Source organism: Mus caroli, unplaced genomic scaffold, assembly GCF_978045245.1.
Source record: "Mus caroli unplaced genomic scaffold, Mus_caroli_1 scaffold_3, whole genome shotgun sequence".
Classification (NCBI taxonomy): domain Eukaryota; kingdom Metazoa; phylum Chordata; class Mammalia; order Rodentia; family Muridae; genus Mus; species Mus caroli.
This window is the reverse complement of record NW_028227258.1, coordinates 143,754,573-143,772,798: the sequence shown is the minus strand read 5'-3', so window position 1 is coordinate 143,772,798 and position 18,226 is coordinate 143,754,573. Positions and strand designations below refer to the sequence as shown.

The window sequence follows — 18,226 nt, the reverse complement described above, 5'->3', positions numbered from 1 at the left end:
AATGTTATTCCTGAAATAGAGGGAAATCTGAGCTGCAACATATCCATGAGCCCGCGAAAAGGCCATGCTTGATGTTTAATGCAAACCTGAATAGCTACAGCCTGCGTGGTGCAACTCCATTCGGGCCTCTCAACTGTAGCCTGTGTGTGAGTGTGTGGAGGGTGAAAGAAGTCTTTATTAGGACACCCACTGGCTGCAGCAGATGCCAGTGTCCTGCAGCAAGGTTTTCCTGCACCCGCCATCCCTGCCGGACTCGGGTATCCACAAGGTCGCGTGGCCGCGATCCCACGCATGCGTGGCCAGCCAGGCGCTTACCTGGTGCGCCGGGTGAGAAGGAACAGGGCCGAGAGCAGTAAGGTGGCAGCAAAGAGAAGGCCTAGGAGGGCGAGAGGCCCTGGCGAGGCGGCATCTAGGGTCGTGGCTCCCTGCATCCCGATGAGCTGGCGGCTCTGTAGGGAGCGATGGCTTCTGCACAGTGCCCTTTCTTCTAGACCAGAGGCTGTGGCCTGCCCGCAGCACAGAGCAGAATGTCACAGCGGCCCCCAAAGCTGAACTACAAAGTTAGTGGAGTCCCCTCCCCCCCGCCTCCCCCTGACCCAAGCCTCGCACCGCCTCCCGCTCCGCTCCGCTCCGGTGACAGGAACCCTGCCAAGGAAGAGGGAAAGGATTAGGATTTCCCCAGATGGAGCCACAGAAGCCTGGGGGAGGGGGATTGTTTTTGAGTCAGTCAGCAGTGAGCTCGCAGAAGAGACCCTGCCTGACTCCCTGCTCTCCCCACCCACTAGCCTTGGAAAGTGGCCCTGTGGCACAGGTCATCCTAAACAGCTGGCAGATACTGCAGTTTGTGCTCCCCATAACCTTCACCACCAGTGTCTACTGTGCTTAGATTGAGGTTGAGGGCAGAATATATGCAAAGGTTCACACTAGAGGCAGATGTAAGAAGGCAGGCTCTAACTGCTGACGCGCAGCACAGAAAGACGCCACAGGTAACACCAAGCTATGTCACCAAGCCCACATCCGTAGTGTACTGCACACTGCACAGGCAGAGAAGGAAGACATTCAAAAAGTATCTACGCATGGGAGCTGCGGAAATGGCTCAGCAGATACACCTGAAGCCTGAGGACAGGCGCCCTGCCTTAATAGAGAAAGTGAAAGTGGCTGAGGAAGAGACCTGATGCTAACTTCACAGGAGAGCCCCCCTCCCCCACACACCTTTTTTCCTGATTACCCAGCAAATATTTCACATGTTTACTCCCAAAACTGACTTAGCTTTTAGCAGAATTTCATAGAAAATATCACGATATTCAAGTTGTCTTGTAGACTTAGTTGATAAATATTTACGCTTCTAATTAAATCCTATTCCAAAAACCTCTATCTTCTGCACTGGACAGGATACAGTTTCCACCCTCACCTATCCCCGAACAGTTACTGCTAACAACTTCAAATCTGGTCTCTGTGCCTCTTACCATTTCACACAGATCCGTTTTTACCCTGTCTCAGTCTCAGAAAGAAAGTGACGAATACTCCATGTGCAATGGGAAGTGTTAATACCAAAGGCTTGAGGAAGAGACCACTGACCCGCATAAAATAAAGCAAGCGGTTTTTATTTGTGTTCATGAGCTCCTTCCTCCTAAGGATGGGGTCCAAGAGGTCAGCATTGGACATATGGAAGACAAGGTTTTTATACCCATGGTAGGGGGTTTCTGAATGGGAGTTACTGAGCAGAATATAACAAGATGGTCATAGCAAGATAGCTTTTGAAATAAAAGCATGACTGTCATTTTCTGGAACAAGCAGTGCAGAGCCATTTGTAGTTAAGGTTGCAGGTTACTCATAGCCCAATTCTTAGGAAATAGACATTGAATCATAAAGAAATAAACTCAGCTTGTCTTTACTATAAGATGGCATTCAAGCCTAAGATGGAGGCAGGTTGGCTCATAGAAGCCCTCCACATGTTTTTTGACACAAGTTAACCAGGGATGACAGTTCCTGTGAATAGCATGCTGGAGCCATTTTGTTTTTCCATCCCCCAACAGTTTTTCACTGTTTTAGACTGAGTCTTATGCAGCCCAAGTTGGCTTAGAACTCCCTATGTAGACCAGGCTAGCCTCAAACTGGTGATGATCCTACTGTTTCTGCTTTCTAAGTGTTTGCCTTGTTTACATTGCACTCTACCCATGACATTTTCCAAACTCTAGTTTAGTTGTAGTCATTCCTGCCCACAGTTTCTAGTGGTGTTTTCATGCCACCCATCACATTTATTCTCCATGCTATCTGCTATTTCCACATCTGTTTCTCCTTCTGTAGGAGGTGAATTCAAGGCTTGAAGCAAAAAAAATCATTTTAGCACCACTAACAGCACCCAGGAACAAAGCAGATACCAAATATTGCTTCCAATATTATTTGTTATCTATTCACAATTCACATTTTAACTAGGAAACCTACATATTTTGTTACATCTGGAAAACCTAGTTTAATTCTAGTGCTGGTTCATACTGGAAAGAGCTATGTGGTTATGACTACCTACCAGTTCCCTTTAGAAGTCAGCCACAATTACTTCAACATTGGTTTTCAGCACTAATATCTTGTGTACTTTGGACACTTTAATTGGACCACAGTCAATGGTCAAATCTACAGGAGCCATTGCTGCTAGAATTCAGACTCTCCTTTCTTTCAGAACTTTTTTTTGTTTTTGATTCCCAGATATTTACCCAATCTTGAATAATGGATATTTCCTCCTGTGTTTCAAAATGGTGTTTCTAGTTTCCTGTTCAGACTCTGAGATTCTATTACTCTGGACTAAGCCTATTTTGGGAGATAACTTCTTAAGTGTAAGCCATGGATGATATGTGGTTTGTTGGGTCTGTAAAAAATAAATAAAATGTCTTCTTTTCAAAGATTATGAGATGAAGTGAACAGATATTTGAATTAGATAAAAGAAAAGAAACTAGTTGATATGTGATTGTGGAGTAACACTGAGAGAATTTAATAACGTGTCCATATGGTTCCAATCTTTTGCTTGTTCCCGAAAGCAAATGATATAGTAGGGGTTTGGTATATGACAGATTCGGGGTTGATGTGAAAACCTAGTACAATGGAAACTTACAGGAATCTCTAAGGGTGACCCTAGCAAAGATTCCTAGTAATAAAGAATATGAACCGGAACTAGCACTCTTTCGTAACCAAATAAGGTTTGAAGTGGTGGGACTAATATATCAACTCAGCCACAAATCCTTCAACCCATGACCTGCAACCTCTACTGCCTGAAAGAAGTATTGGGTAATGGTGGCACAGAACTTATGGGAGTGGGCAACCACGACTATTACAATTTAAGACCCACACCACAAGAGGGAGTCTACATCCTCTGCTCTACTGCCTGGATGTTCAGGAAGCAGAGACTGGATAGCCCAGAGACCAAGGATAGAACCAGACATGACTAGCCAAAAAAAAAAATCCTAGTGATATCTGCTATACTCAGTGCCTAGCCCAATCATCAACAGAGAGGTTATCTCCAGCAACAACTGATGGGAGCAGATGCTTCCATTCATGCTCAAACATTAGATAAAGCTCAGGTAACTCCGAAGAAGAAAGTGAGGAAGGATAGTAGGAGCTAGAGGGGTCAAGGACACCAGGAGAACATGGTCCACAGAATCAACTAAGCAGGGTTCATAGGGGCTCACAGAGACTAAAGCTGTACACAAAGCTGTACACAAAGGATGTACAGGTATGATTTAGGTTCTCTGCACATATGTTATGGTTGTTAGCTTGTTGCTCTTGAAGGAGTCCTAACAGTGAGGGAGAGGGCTGTCTCTACTCTTGCCTACTCTTGGGACCCTTTTCCTCCTACTGGTTGCCTTGTCCAACCTTGATATGAGGATTGTGTCTACCCTTATTCTAATTTGTTATAGTGTTTTGTAGATATCCCAGGAAGCCTGCTCTTTTCTGAAGAGACATAGAGTAGGAGTAAATCCTGAGAGGGAGAAGAGGGAGGGAGATCTGGGAAGAGTTGAGGGAGGGGAAACTGCAGTCCAGATGAAGTATATGAGAGAAGAAAAAAAGACTCTAAAAAAAAAACCCAAGCATTTGAAGGCACAACTGTGGGAAAGGTCAGAGTGGAATTCCACCCAATCTTTTTCTCATATAATAAAGCATCTAAAAATCAGGGTTGAATGTTCAGACCTGCAAAGTCCTGTGAGCTTTTGACATAAAATACATACTGAGTTACAAGTTCTATCAAACCTCAAGTTCCTATGACTATGATGTATGACTTCCTCCCCTCTCTTTTTCTTCTTACAGTAAGTTTCCTGTTTCCTGTCTCCTGTTTCCTGTTTCCTGTCTCCTGTTTCCTGTTTCCTGTTTCCCGTTAAACTCCATACCATTGCTGGGCAAAAATTGTGAAGAAGGGAAAGAGTAGAAAAGATGAATTGCCTGTTTTACAAACACATCTACTTCTGAAAGCAAATGTCTTATTTAGATGCTGTTAATTACAAGATGGTTATTCCTTATCTTACTTGGGTAAGACAAGATGCATTCTGGAGTTTGGACTTTATCAGACTGTAATGTTCACATTATACAGTAAGCTGTCTTGGGGGGTTAAAGTTCATATATATCTATCCATATCCTAAGTGTAACATGTCAAGACATCACAGTATTTTTTGTAAGCCTGAAAACAGGTTTCTTTCTTAATAATCTTTTGAGAATGGTATCGACACTTGATCCTGCAATGCACCTACCTTTCGGTTGTGGCTTCTCACATGAGAAAAATGTAGAATATTCCATTGTAGCATGTCTCAATGTTCAAATGTTTCAGTTTTCCATATTAGGGATATCCAATGTAAATTCTTTTACATAAATGAAAATCAAGACTCTAAGACATTCAGGATACTCTTGCTTATTCAGCCTGTGTTTTTGAATGTGAAGTTATCTGTCAGTGACTGTTCCACCCTCCCCTCAGAGCTTTGGCAAATGCTTTACTAAATTAATGACATGATTCTTACTCATTTACCTTCTGTTGTTCATAACTCAGACTGTCCATAGTAACTCCAGCTTCTCCTTTCCAGCTGGCTTTCTGTGGCCTTTAGAAAACTGGGAGCTAGTCTGACCATTTTATTCTGAAAACAAAAAAGGTGTGGAGGTAACCTTCTTGTAGGTATATAAAAATGAACTTGTGACTGGTAATCTGTAACTGTGGAAATGATGAAACTTCTCCTGTCTTCAAAATCAAGCACTTTCTGCTTCATTGGATAAGGGTAGAAAGGAGCACTCCAGATGCAGACCATTCTACTGAGGCGTCAGCATTCTGGCTTACTATTTTTGTCCCATGAAATGTAAGTTCTGCTGCTTTCTTCTTTCCTTACAGTGACTATTCAGGTTCTAATCTCAGCTGAGTTATCCACAAGTATGAATACTACTGCTGTTAGGCCTGACTGTATTGCATAGCAAATGATGAGACATTGGAAATAAATTAACCAAATGAATAAAAATATCTTAAATTATAGCCCTACTTCTTATCCTGTCATTTATATCTTTGGTAATATCCTTTATTTTCTTTTTGTTTGGTTTTCTTCTCTTCCCTATAAAGCAAGACTTTATAAGCTGAATATTCACCTTAGTGCAGGGCACAAATAGGCAGAACAAGCAGAAATCTTCAGGCCTTGGGAGGCAGAGGTTGTGAGTTCAAGACAACCAAACTGAATTCTTGTCTTTAAATAAATCAAAGATATAACCGGTAAAAGACTGATGGACAGGCAAAGGTACACAACCAATATCGAGTGTAGTTCAATTTAAACCTCTGTTTTGAATATAAAGTACAATTGTAGGTAAGATCTGAATGTATTATTTTGAAACAGCTTTTTAAAATCGTGGAACAGATGGGTCCCATTGTCTCCAAAGGAAGGGAAGCCTTGGAGAGCTTTTGTTTCTTGTTTAACAGTTTGGCATTGATTGTGCACAGTTGAGGTTTGAATACTCTGGTTTATAGATTCACAATCCCGACTAAGAATTCATTCTCGTGATCTGACCCAACTTTCCAAGACAAGTCCTGAGACTCATGTTCTTGTCCCCAGCTGACACCGGAATTTACAACACTTCAATTATTCTCAGAACCTGGATTTCTGAGGAGAGTATGGATTTCTACCTGCATGAGTTACTCAGTAACAACCACTCACTTCCATCCCGCTCCCTGGCCACCTCTGTTCACCGGTGGAACATTTTATAGGTCGAAAATATTTTCTTATGATTGGGCTGAACTGATGCTTGGAAATGTGTTAATTAATCAAAATAATGTACAAAGACTCTGAAAAGATAATTAAGTTTATTGTAGAATATCAGAGCATTGCAAGATGAGTTCACATGATAGTGGCCTATGCAGAGAATTAAATACAATGCTGTGAACAATAATCTTTAGCTACAGTTATTGAAAACAAAGGAGATATCATGCCAAGTTCACAACGTTGTATACCTATACTTTGTGTGTATGTGTGTGTTTCTGAGAGTTAGAGGTTTTGTGAGCTGTTCCTGTTATGAGCAACCATTCTCCAAGAACTTTGTAAAGCTCACACAACTACTGGGAGGTATGTTAGAATTCTACCCTCCTGCAGAAATTCCCTAAATTTATATTTACGTTCAAATTTCGATTGCAATGATAAAATAACACTACCAAAAGCAACTCTCACTTCCACTTCCATATAACAGTCCATCACTGAGGGATGACAGGTCAGAAATCAAGGCAGAGCAGGAACCTGTTGGCAGGAGCTGATGCAGATGTCATAGAGAGTCCTGCTTACTGGCCATATGGCTTGCTCAGTCTACTTTCTTACAGATCCAAGGACCAGGTGCTCAGGGGTGCCACTGTCCACAGTCATCTGGGCCCTCCACATTAATCATCAATCAAGAAAAAATACCATAGGCTTGCCCACAGGCTAGTCTGTGGCCTTTCAATTGAATTCAATATTAATTGAATTACATCTTCCCAAATGATTCTAGTTGTTGTCAACATGACATAGAAGTATGCATTATTTTATTTAGAATTTGACAAAGAATGGCCTTGTTTTAATCCTGACAAATTTCACAGATACTACTCAGAGAATACACAACATTTTATGTATCTAGTCCTCCTGGATAATATGCATGTAGGATTGATTGTTTATCTATAGCACAGTTTAGTCTTTCTGTATCTCCTCTTCTACTAGATTTTCATCTTCAAATATCATATTTCTCTTAGTTTTTAAATGAAGAACAATTCAAGTCACATATTTTTGTCACCAAGAAGCAGAATAAGAGGTTTACTGTGGGAATTGTGGTGTTCTATTCTGGGTAGGAGCTAAGGAAATGACCACTGAAGGGACATCTGAAGGATCACATAAATGTCAACAGACCTCTGAAGCCTCACAGCTGGTAGGTATGTAGGTCTCTTGTAGTGACCTACAGAGAAAGTGAGAATCTGTGCATATCCAATAGCTAAGCTGAGCTGTGAAGGGTAAACTGAAGAGATTTATATGAGACCCAGGTCTGTACATTTGAGCCTAAGTAAATGGTGGAAGTTTGGGGAAGCTGTGGGTCAGCTGATGAACAGAAAGACTAACTAGACATGATAGGCAGAAGGAAAACTGGTGAGATGGCTTGTTTTATGTCAATTTGATACAAGCTATAGTGATTTGCAAAGGAGAACATTTAATTTAGATTGTACCCACTAGATTGTTCTGTGGCTAAGACCCCGATGTATTTTCTTGATTGATGATTAATATGGAAGGTCACAGATCACTGTAGTTGGAGTCACTCCTAGGCTGGTGGTCCTGGGTCAGTGATGTTATTAGAAAGCAGGCTGAGCAATCCAGAAGGAGCAAGCCAGTAAGCAGGACCCCTACACTGGCAGCTCAGGACCAGTTGTTGTCTATAGGGTCCTGCTTTGAGTTCCCTCCCTGACTTTTCTGGTGATGGACTACTTTTCCTCCCAAGAAGATTTTTATCTTTGTGTTTTATCATAACAATAGAAACCTTAACTGAGACACTCAGCAAGTCCAAGACACAGAGGGAAGTGCCATGTTTATATGATTAGAGCCAAACAATCTTCCAGTTTCATCACTGGCCTCATTAATTCATTTCATGAATTTGCAATTATCTAGGTATGAATACAGTTGAGATACCCATCTTTAGAAATTATTTACATATCTTGAATTTTAAAAAGTGATATATACTCTTTTCCATTTCTAAACTGACAATGAAAATTATAATCCTAAAATAGGTTCAAAGAGTATTACTGGCATATTTTAGCTATTGATAGTTTAAAATAAAATTGGATTATTACCATTCTTCACTTATCAAAGAAATGTGCTCTAAACACAATGGCAATTTCCTGCCCACCATTATTAATTTTAAAATACAGGAGTAAGCTCTTCACAACCAGAAATTTTACATCGGTCCATTTTTTTCCTTGAACTATTTCCATCCCATTTCTCCCACAACACTTTATCCTACCATAATATACTTGTATGCTTGGAGAGTTTTATTGATAACACTTTATATCTTTCTGTAAAAAAATTTTGTATATAAATTGAAATTAATTTTTATATTCTCTGTTACCATATGAACAATTATCATTTTATCTGGATAAAGGTATTTTTATAATTATAATCAACACATAATCAATCAAAGAAGTGTCAATGTATTATAGAGACTGACAAGTAAACATCAAGACCTAAGCTCAGTTAGAAATGCAAGTTTTGCTAATGTTTATACATATGCATAGGTGCTTATATGTGTCATTCTTCTCTGATGAGGAAGAAATGGATTCCTTCTTCAGTATATTTTCATTTGGTTAGTACATCTCTATATACCCAGTCTCACAGCCTGCTTCCCAGTGGAGTCTCACACTCTGCACAGGGCAAATATATAGATGCCTTTTCCCACTGTTTAGGCCTCTTCTGTTGTGCTTGTTTTCCTACTTCCTTTGTCTCTGTGTAGTTTGCTCTCTTCTGTCTATAAACTCCTAGAAAAATCATTCAAAAAGGAAGTAAGGGAGAAAGAGGGAAATGAAATATTTTAAATGTCTTTTATTAATGCAAATGAGTGAGTTACATTAGCAAGATAGAAATAGCATTAAAAAATATGGGTCATTTTTTAATTCTGTTTTAATTTTTGCTTCTTCAATACAATATTTTATGTTTGAAATATTAATAAAACCACCTCTTACTTAGATTAAACATATAACTTACTTTTTATCTTTTATTGTTTGACAAATTCTATACACATATAACTTAATCCACTCCAAATTCACTCCTCCTTTTCCTCCAGACAATTCCCCAACATGTCCTCCATGCACCTTCACGTCCTCTCATTTTGGGAAACCCTCAGAGTCCAGTTGAAATCCAGTTGTCTCTTCCTGCCAGACTATTGATAAATCCTGTCAGCTTGATCTTATACAGGTAAACAGAGATGCTGTGAGGTATAGCAGCCTGTGCTGTCCAGGAGATAACATAACACTCTCCCTCATCCTCCGCTCTCACATTCTTTCTGCCTCTCTCCCAATAATATTTTCTAAGCCTTGGGTTGTGAGTTCATACAGATATGCCACTTGGGACCGAGCATTTACCAGCTATTTTATTCTCTGCCCTTTGAGCAACTGTAAGACTCTCTATGAATTGTTCACCTTAGAAGACAAAAGATCCACAAATGTAAATCTGAACACAGATATTTAGTAGGCTGTTTGCCAGCATGTCCATGTAGAAAACAGCCGCAATAGTTTTCTCACTAGGGCCTATGGCTTTCCAAACTGAACTGTTGACAAGATTTATAATATTGGGTATAGATTCCTCTTGTGGAGCAGCCTTCAGATCCACGCAGAAAAATGTAAATTTTAAAAACTAAATGGCAAGGAGCACTTTTAGGGGTTGGGGTATACTAAATTCATCCATATAGTTGTATAACCACATTCACTGGATAATATAGCCACAAATGCTTTGTGCATTTGTCTTTGCTCTAAAATTGCTCTGAAAATAGATGCAATTAGTTAAGCCGCTTAGCTTATCTGTCTCTGGGATTGCATGTGTTGTTGTTGCAGGTATACAGACAGCATAATACTCTGCCATAAGCATGAGTAATAATGTTAGTTTATTGAGTAAAAGAGTTTTTACTACTATAAAAAGAAAGAGGAGTGCATTGAAGGTGGCAATGTCCAAGACAGGTTTCTACTATGAACGGACATCTGACTCTGATTCATCGTGCTATGAGAAACATGACTTTGCTTTTCTTAGTCTGAATTTATTAGTCTGAGGTAACTATTACGGTGTTGCTTTGTATCATTTTTTTTGTCCTTTTTCCTTTTGTTTTTCTCTCTCATACAATAACTACTCAGATCATCCACTTTCCTTGAAGAAACTCCATAATGCATAACCATAGTCATGTATATTATTTAAAGCCAATGATGTAATATTTTTATGATTATAATTAAGAGCTACCATAATTTTCAGAATTATAAAAGAACCCTGTTTTTCACATTTACATCTAAACAGATATTACTTACAGTCTGACACATATCTAAGTGATATTCTTACTGTAAAGCATATTAAATAGGAAAATATTTAATTACTTACCAGGTCCTATTTTCATGTTTGTGTGCGTGTGTGTGTGTTTATTGTGTATAGGTATGTGTGCATGTGTATTTGTATGCATATCATTTGTGTGTGTTAGATTGAAAACTTTGTGTCTGCAGGTATCAAAATGTAGGTGCTAGAAACTGAAATCTGTTTCCTGGAAGAGCTACAAGAACTCTTAACTTCTGAGCCATCTTTCTGGACCATTTGGTTTTGTTTCTTTGTTTAACATTCTGACAGAGGTATGATGATCTCAGTGAAGTTTGATTTGCATTTCCCTACTAAGCAAGATGGGTACTTTATTCTTGTTTTGTTGGTTTTTTTTTTTCATGTGTCTAGTTCCAATTTTACTTTCTTTTTAAAAAACTATCTTCTCCTTTTATTTGCCCATTTACTGATTAAATTATTTTGATATTTAATTTTTTGAGTTTTTTGTATATTATAGATGTTAATCCTCTACCATACACACACACACACACACACACACACACACACACACACACACACACACACAGAGTCTTCTTTCGTGCCACTCATGCTGTATAAGCCCAATAATGTCATTGGTTCTCCTAGGTAAAATCATATTTTGCTTTATTGTTGAAACCTTGTGAGGTAGGTGTAAATATTGTTAATGTCCCCTATGCTATTCAGGGAAGTAATTCTTACAACACAAACTGTTGGGAGCCATCCCCATGGCTCACATGGACAGGGGTTACTCCTGGGAGGCAAACTGGGGCTAAAAAGACAAAAACTAGGCGGTCAAGAGAAAAATGGAAGCCAAGACAAGGTTCCTGATCAAGGCTCAAATGTTTAATAGCAAACTGTGCTTATAAAGGGGGGGCATCCCACCCAATCCATTCCTGGAGCCTGGAACCAGCTGTAGGTGATATGCAGGATAGGGTGTAGCCTCTGGAATATCTCAGCGGCCTCTCAGCAGGTAGCAGCATCTTGAAGGAGAACTGTGGTGGCTGAACAATAGAGTGATCTAGGCAGGAAGGCTCCACCCCATGTGATCTCCTTCTTAGTGGCAGCAAGGTCAAAGTGTGGATTAGCCTGTTTCAGGCTGGGGGGGTTACAACAAACATTTGTCAAGTTACTACATTATATCATAAGGACACACACACACACACACACACACACACACATATATATATATATATATATATATATATATATATGAGTGAGTGAGAGAGAGAGAGAGCACTAAAGAAGATTTTCTGACATTCCCTGGTTGTTGTCTTTGCTCTACTGTGTAAAACAACAGAAGATACTTTCATGGAATCCTTTTTTTTTTTTTGTCTACTTTTGGAGTGTTCTATCTACCAAAGCCTTTTAAAAATAATTTTTTAAAAATAATTATTGCCCATGCCTATATATTGAAATGTTTTCTCCTATGCAGTTTTGGAGTTTTGGATCATTGACTCATTTTAAATAGATTATTATATAATGTGAAAAATGAGGATTTGCACAAAAGATAAATCACAGAAAACAAATGAAAATGGAATTGTGTGAAAGAAGAAGTCTGGTTGTCTTCTATTTGTTTTAGGCAGAACCAAAGGGAAGAGAGTTAGATTTTCTCACTACATACCAGAATTATGTGATCAATGTTTGCCACGTGGTACTTGAACTCTAAGTGACTCTTGAAAGTTTTGTTCCTTCAGTATTTTTTGCTGTTTTCAATTATATACAGCAAGCTTGTATTGTTAAGATTAATTTAAAAACACTTTTAAATTATGTGTGTAGATAAATGGATAGAGAGAAATTTTCATATCTCAAATATAAATAATTTAATCTGGTTTATATCAATTGAAGTGGAGGAAGAATTTTAAGAATCTGTATGTTAGGAATAAGGAATACTAGAAGGAAACATTACAAATACAAAAGTGGCTGGTGGTTATACAAGAGAGGCAAACATACAGTTTATATTTGTCTGCATTTTCTAAAGTCTCTGTTGTTAGCTTGTGTTACATCCATTATTTGAGAAAACGATTCTACATTAGTTGCTCTTAAATTGCTGATATAAAACCCATGACTAAGGCAGGTTCTGAAGGGGAAAATTTAATTGGACTTAAGGTTCTAGATCGATGAATCTGTCATGGTGGGAGAGCACGTCAGCAAACTGGAAATGGCCTAAAGCAGGAAGCTCAATGCTCACACCTTGAACTCCAGACACCCAGCAGAGAGAAACCTGGAAGTGAAGGAAGATTTTGCTCTGAAAACCCACTCTTGTGACATAAACCTCCAGCAAGGCTATGCACTTCCTAAGCCTTCCCAAACAGCATGAAGAACTGGGAAGCAACCAATTTAATTCAGGAGTCAGTGGGAGATATTGCCACTGAAACAATTATAGATCCTTAGCGGAATCTTGAAGGACATTTCATATCTCTAGTTTCCTGGTTCTGATTTCTATCAACCGACTGTTTCTATTTACACCAAAGGAATAAGTAAACAGAGGCTGTGAATGCAGGTAGCAGACTGTTTACTTAGTATATCTGAGGTTCTATGTTAGATCCCAACATTGCAAGGAAGAGGAGGTGGAGGAGCAGCAGCAACAAGAACAAGAAGAATCCAAACCTCCAGATTAGAAATAAGTAAAAAGCCTGAAACTGTTACTATACAAAATCAAAATGATGAGGAAAAAATAGCATTACATACACTATTTAAGAATGCAACACGACTTGTGTCAAGTTTCTCACGCCAGGGAAATATATTTCCAACCTGCTTACTCATCCCACTTCTTCTCTGGAAACAAAAATTTCCCCCCAAGCCTAGAATTTCACAACATTTCAAATTCTCTTGTAAATGTGGATATGCCCATCAGTTCTTTATTTCAATGAGATTAATCATTGTGTTGCTTTTTTTCCAAGCATTTCAGCTTGTTGTAAGTGTGAGGTCATGATGTAGCAGCTAGTTCAGAGCCCGGGATTTGTTAAGGAAGGTGGAATAAATCTGGAGGGAGCCCTTGGGAAGATGGTCAGGGAGTATGCCCTGGACCCAGAAGTTAAAGAAGGCCCAGGAGAAGTCTAGATGAGTAATACTGGGGAAGTTTCTCAACTACTGCTAGGTGTTATGAATATACAATATACCATATAGGCTTTGTGTTGAAGCCCAGGGCCCCAGCTTCCCTAGGGTCAGTTTGGGACATAATGTAGCAGAAACTTGAAAGTTTGAATCAATCAACCTCTTGTCACCAGTGTCTCTGTCTTCCTGCTCCCCTCCCCATCCCTCTATTCTCTCTCTCTCTCTCTCTCTCTCTCTCTCTCTCTCTCTCTCTCTCTCTGTCTCTCCCTCCATCCCTCCCTCCCTCCTTTCTTCTGACCCCCTTCCCTGCTTCCTACTCACTATGGAGAGAAACACTCCTCCCTCCCACCCTTACATCTTGAGATTCTGCTTTACCACAGGCCCAGAAACAATAGATCCAGCCTAGACCTAAACTTCTAAGAGCAAAAACCACACAAATCCTTTGTACCAACCTTGTTGTCTAGAGGATTTTATGACACCAACCACAATCTTTCTATTACTCTAAGTCTGCCATTGTCCTGACTCAGTGAACTTGTCTGCAGGGACTTTCCTCTCTTAAACTCCACCCAGGCCCACCCCATTCTATCACCAGTACCAAGAATATCTAAGAACTATTTCAAGCCTTTCCCTATGAAATCAATTAAAGATGAATAAATGGATCAGAAAAATAAGCTGTCCTATGATTATAACTTCACAAACAGGGAGGAAACATGGAGGAGACAATATCATCTGGATCCCCAGGCAGCAAGAAATGAGACTGAGCCCCTGGGCATAGCTTGAGCTTTTGAAACCTCAAAACCCACCCCCAGTGACATACTTCCTCCAACAAGGCCATATCTACTACAACCAAGCCACACCTCTAAACCCGCCACTTCCTATGAATCTATGGGGGCCATTTCCATTCAGATCACCAGAATAACATATTTCAAATTATAGTACAATATGATAACCAAGTCCTTACTTGAATCATCCTTACAGGTTCTAGGAAGTTTCTACTGCACTGGGTTTCCATATCACACCTGTTTTAGGGTTTTATTGATGAGGAAACACCATGACCAAGGCAACTCTTATATAGGAAAATATTTAATTGGAGCTTGCTTACAGTTTCAGAAGTTTAATGCATTGTCATTATAACAGGAAGCATGGAAGTATGCAGGCAGACAGTGCTGAAGAAGGAGCTGAGATTTCTACATCTCGATACACAGGAGACTGTTTGCCATACTAGGTATAGCTTGAGCATAGAAGATCTCAAAGCCTGCCCCCACAGTGACAAACTTCTTTCAACAAGGCCACATCTACTCCAACAAGAGGACACTTAATAATTGTGGCTGCCTATGGTCAAGCATTCAAAAAAATGAGTCAATGGGGCTATTCCTATTCAAATCACTTTGGCTCTTTAAATGCCCTTCTATTCTGGTTGTCTCTTCTTTTACCCTCTCCCTCCATCCCTTCCTTCCTTAACCTGATCCCTCCTGTTCTCATCCCACTGTCCCCCAATCCACCCACAAAATTTATTGTATTTCACACTATCAAGGAGATCCATTGTTCCTTCCAAGGTCTATAAAAGTTTTGTTGGAATTTTAATGGCTATTGCACTGAAACTAGAGATTGCTTTTGGAAGGATGGTCGCTTTTACTATGCTATTTTTATTGTTACTGAGGTTGGGAAATCTTTCCATCTTGTGATATTTTCAATTTATTTTTTCAGGACTTCAAGACAATACTTGAAGTTTTTGTCATACAAGTTTTTCCCTTGCTTCCTTAGGATTACTCTAAGATATTTTATATTGTTTGAGGCTGTTGTAAGGGTGTTCTTTGCATGATTTCTTTTTCATTCTGTTAGGGTTACTGTTTTGCTTGTTTGTTTGTTTTAGTTAGTCTTGAATACAACCACATAGCCTAAGGTATTTAATCAGCTATAATAGTTTCCTGGCAAAATTTTTGGTTATTGCCTTACATATACTATAATGTTATTTGCAAATAAAGTATTTTGACTTCTTCCCTTCCAATTTGTGTCCCATTGATCTCTTTCTGTTCTCTATGGTTCTGGCTAAAACTTCAAGTACTATATTAAATAGATACATGGAGAGTGAACAGCATTGTTTTGTTTCTGATTTTAGTGTAATTGCTTTGCATTTCTCTATACTTAATTTGATGTAGGCTATTGGTTTGCTGTACATTGCCCTTAATATGTTTAGGGCATCCTTTGTATCCCTGATCTCCCCAAGACTTTTATCATGAGAGGGTGTTAGATTTTGTCAAAGGAGTTTTGAGCATATAGTTAGATGATCATGTGCTCTTTCTTCCAGTTTCTTTATATAATGTGTACTAGCTGGTTTTGTGTGTCAGCTTGATACAAGCTGGTGTTATCACAAAGAAAAGGAGCCTCCCTTGAGGAAATGACTCCATTAGGTCCAGCTGTAAGGCATTTTCTCAATTAGTGATCAAGGGTAGAGGGCCCTGCCCATTGTGGATGGTGCCATCCCTGGGCTGAAAGTCCTGGGTTCTATAAGAAAGCAAGCTGAGCAAGGCACAGGAAGCAAGCCAGTAAGCAGCACTCCTCCATGGCCTCTGCATCAGCTTATGCCTCCAAGTTCCTGTCCTGTGTGAGTTCCTGTGCTGACCCACTTTGGTGAAGAACAGCAATGTAGAAGGGTAAGCTGAGTAAACCCCTTTCTCCCCAACTTGCTTCTTGGTCATGGTGTTTTGTGCAGTGATAGAAACCCCAGCTAAGACAAATGGGTGCCAGTATAGTGGGGTATTCCTGTGACAGTCAGACTATGTTTTGGGGGAGGACTTTGGAACTTTGGGTTGGAAGAGCCATTGGGATGTTATGAGCTCTGTGGCATGTATTGTAGTAGCTTGCAAGATAATGCTGAGAAGAGTGCAGAAGATAGAGGTCTGTCTTGTGAAATTTCAGAGGGAAGATTAAAGACTCTTATCAGGGCCATTGCTGTTTTGATTGTGAAGATTCTATGTTTTTGGCTAGCTGGGGCTGAAGAATCAGCTGTAATAAACAAGATACCAAAACTACTAAAGCAATACCTTTGTATTACTGGGAAGATTGATGGTGATTAGCTGGATTGAAGAAATTAGTGGTGACTAAGAAGAGAGCAGCATCAATAAGGTAAAAAATTCTGGGAAGTGATCTATGTGAGCATGGAGAAGCTGTGTTCCAGAGGCAGCCATAGTTGTACCTTTTGTTGTCAGCTAGATTTGGTAATGTGTAAGAATCACCCAGGTGGCACTGATTTGGAAACAGAGGGGTAGCAACTGATGCTTGGCACTATGAGAGGCCAGGAGAGTCCATTGGTGAAGGTGTAGCCTCGGTGGCATCTGAAGGCCTAGGGCTGAAGGGGTCTTGTAGAGAAGTTGAGGCTTAGCATTATGAAAAGAGCCCATGTGGGACTTTCTTTTTCTTTTTCTTTTTCTTTTTCTTTTTCTTTTTCTTTTTCTTTTTCTTTTTCTTTTTCTTTTTCTTTTTCTTTTCCTTTTCCTTTTCCTTTTCCTTTTCCTTTTCCTTTTCCTTTTCTTTTTCCTTTTCCTTTTCCTTTTTCTTTTTTGAAAGTGCATTCCAGTTGCAGCTGAAGACAGCAATGTTTTGGAGATTCCAGTACCATGACATGATCACCAAGAACAGCAACAGCAGTGGAATACAGGCAGCTGGAGCCTAAAGGATGAGGCATGTGCTACAAAGGGCAGAGGTGGAGAAGTGACCTTGGAGGAGCCCAGAAAATGGTGAGTGCCAGAAATTTCTTTTGTTTTGCTTTGCTTTTATTGTATATATTCTTTATTTACATTTCAAATGTTAACCACTTTCCATGTCTCCCCTCCAAAAAAAAAAAAAAAAACCTCTCCTACCTCCCTCCCCCTGCCTCTCCACCAACTCCTGCCTTCTTGCCCTGACATTCCCCTACACTGGGACATTGAACATCCTCAGGCTTAAGGGCCTCTCCTCCCACTTATATCCAACAAGAACATCCTCTGCCACATATATGGCCAGTGCCATGTGTCCCTTCATGTGTATTATTTGGTTGGTGGTCCAGTCCCTGGGAGCTCTGGGGGGTCTGGCTGGTTGACACTGTTACTCACCCCATGGTGTTACAAGCCCCCTCAGCTACCTCAGTCCCTTCTACAACTCCTCCATCAGGGACCCTGCACTCAATCCAATGGTTGGCTGCCAGAATCTACCTCTGTATTTGTTAGGCTTGGTAGAGCCTCTCAGGAGACAGTCATATCAGGCTGTTGTGCCCACCTCTGTCCGCAAGGAAGACACAACACAGTTGGATTCTTCTTAACAGCCTTTTTATTGCAGGAACACCTTGATGCTGCTACAGGGGACCCCAGGCATCCAGGGAGCACTGCTTATATGCACCCCAGTACCGGAGAAGGCTCCGTGGCCCCCTGGGATTGGTCAGTCTGCTGGCACCTAGTTTGCATGCACTCGCTCAGGAGGGGTTGGAGCCAGATTCAGGCTAATGCCTGCACAGTGGTGTTGTTTACCACAAAGGCACACCAGAAACTGGCACCATTTTAAAGTTGGCTTCCTACATCAGGCTCCTGTCAAAAAGCACTTCCCAGCATCCTCAAAAGCATCCAGGTTTGGTGACTGTATAT

At 40.2% G+C, this 18,226-nt stretch overlaps 1 protein-coding gene across 2 annotated transcripts in view; it reads right to left on the bottom strand.

The window, feature by feature from the left end:
- Positions 1 to 876, bottom strand: part of Cyp7b1 (cytochrome P450 family 7 subfamily B member 1) — a 181,542-nt gene extending 180,666 nt beyond the window's left edge. Inside the window, exon 1 of one of the 2 annotated variants that reach the window (XM_085836012.1) lies at positions 316 to 876. In XM_085836012.1, coding sequence (XP_085692138.1) covers positions 316 to 431 — 116 coding nt within the window. In that variant the 5' untranslated portion in view covers positions 432 to 876. The remainder of the gene's footprint in view (positions 1 to 315) is intronic. The other variant, XM_021159008.3, reaches the window with a different exon arrangement.
- Positions 877 to 18,226: the final 17,350 nt, after the last annotated feature.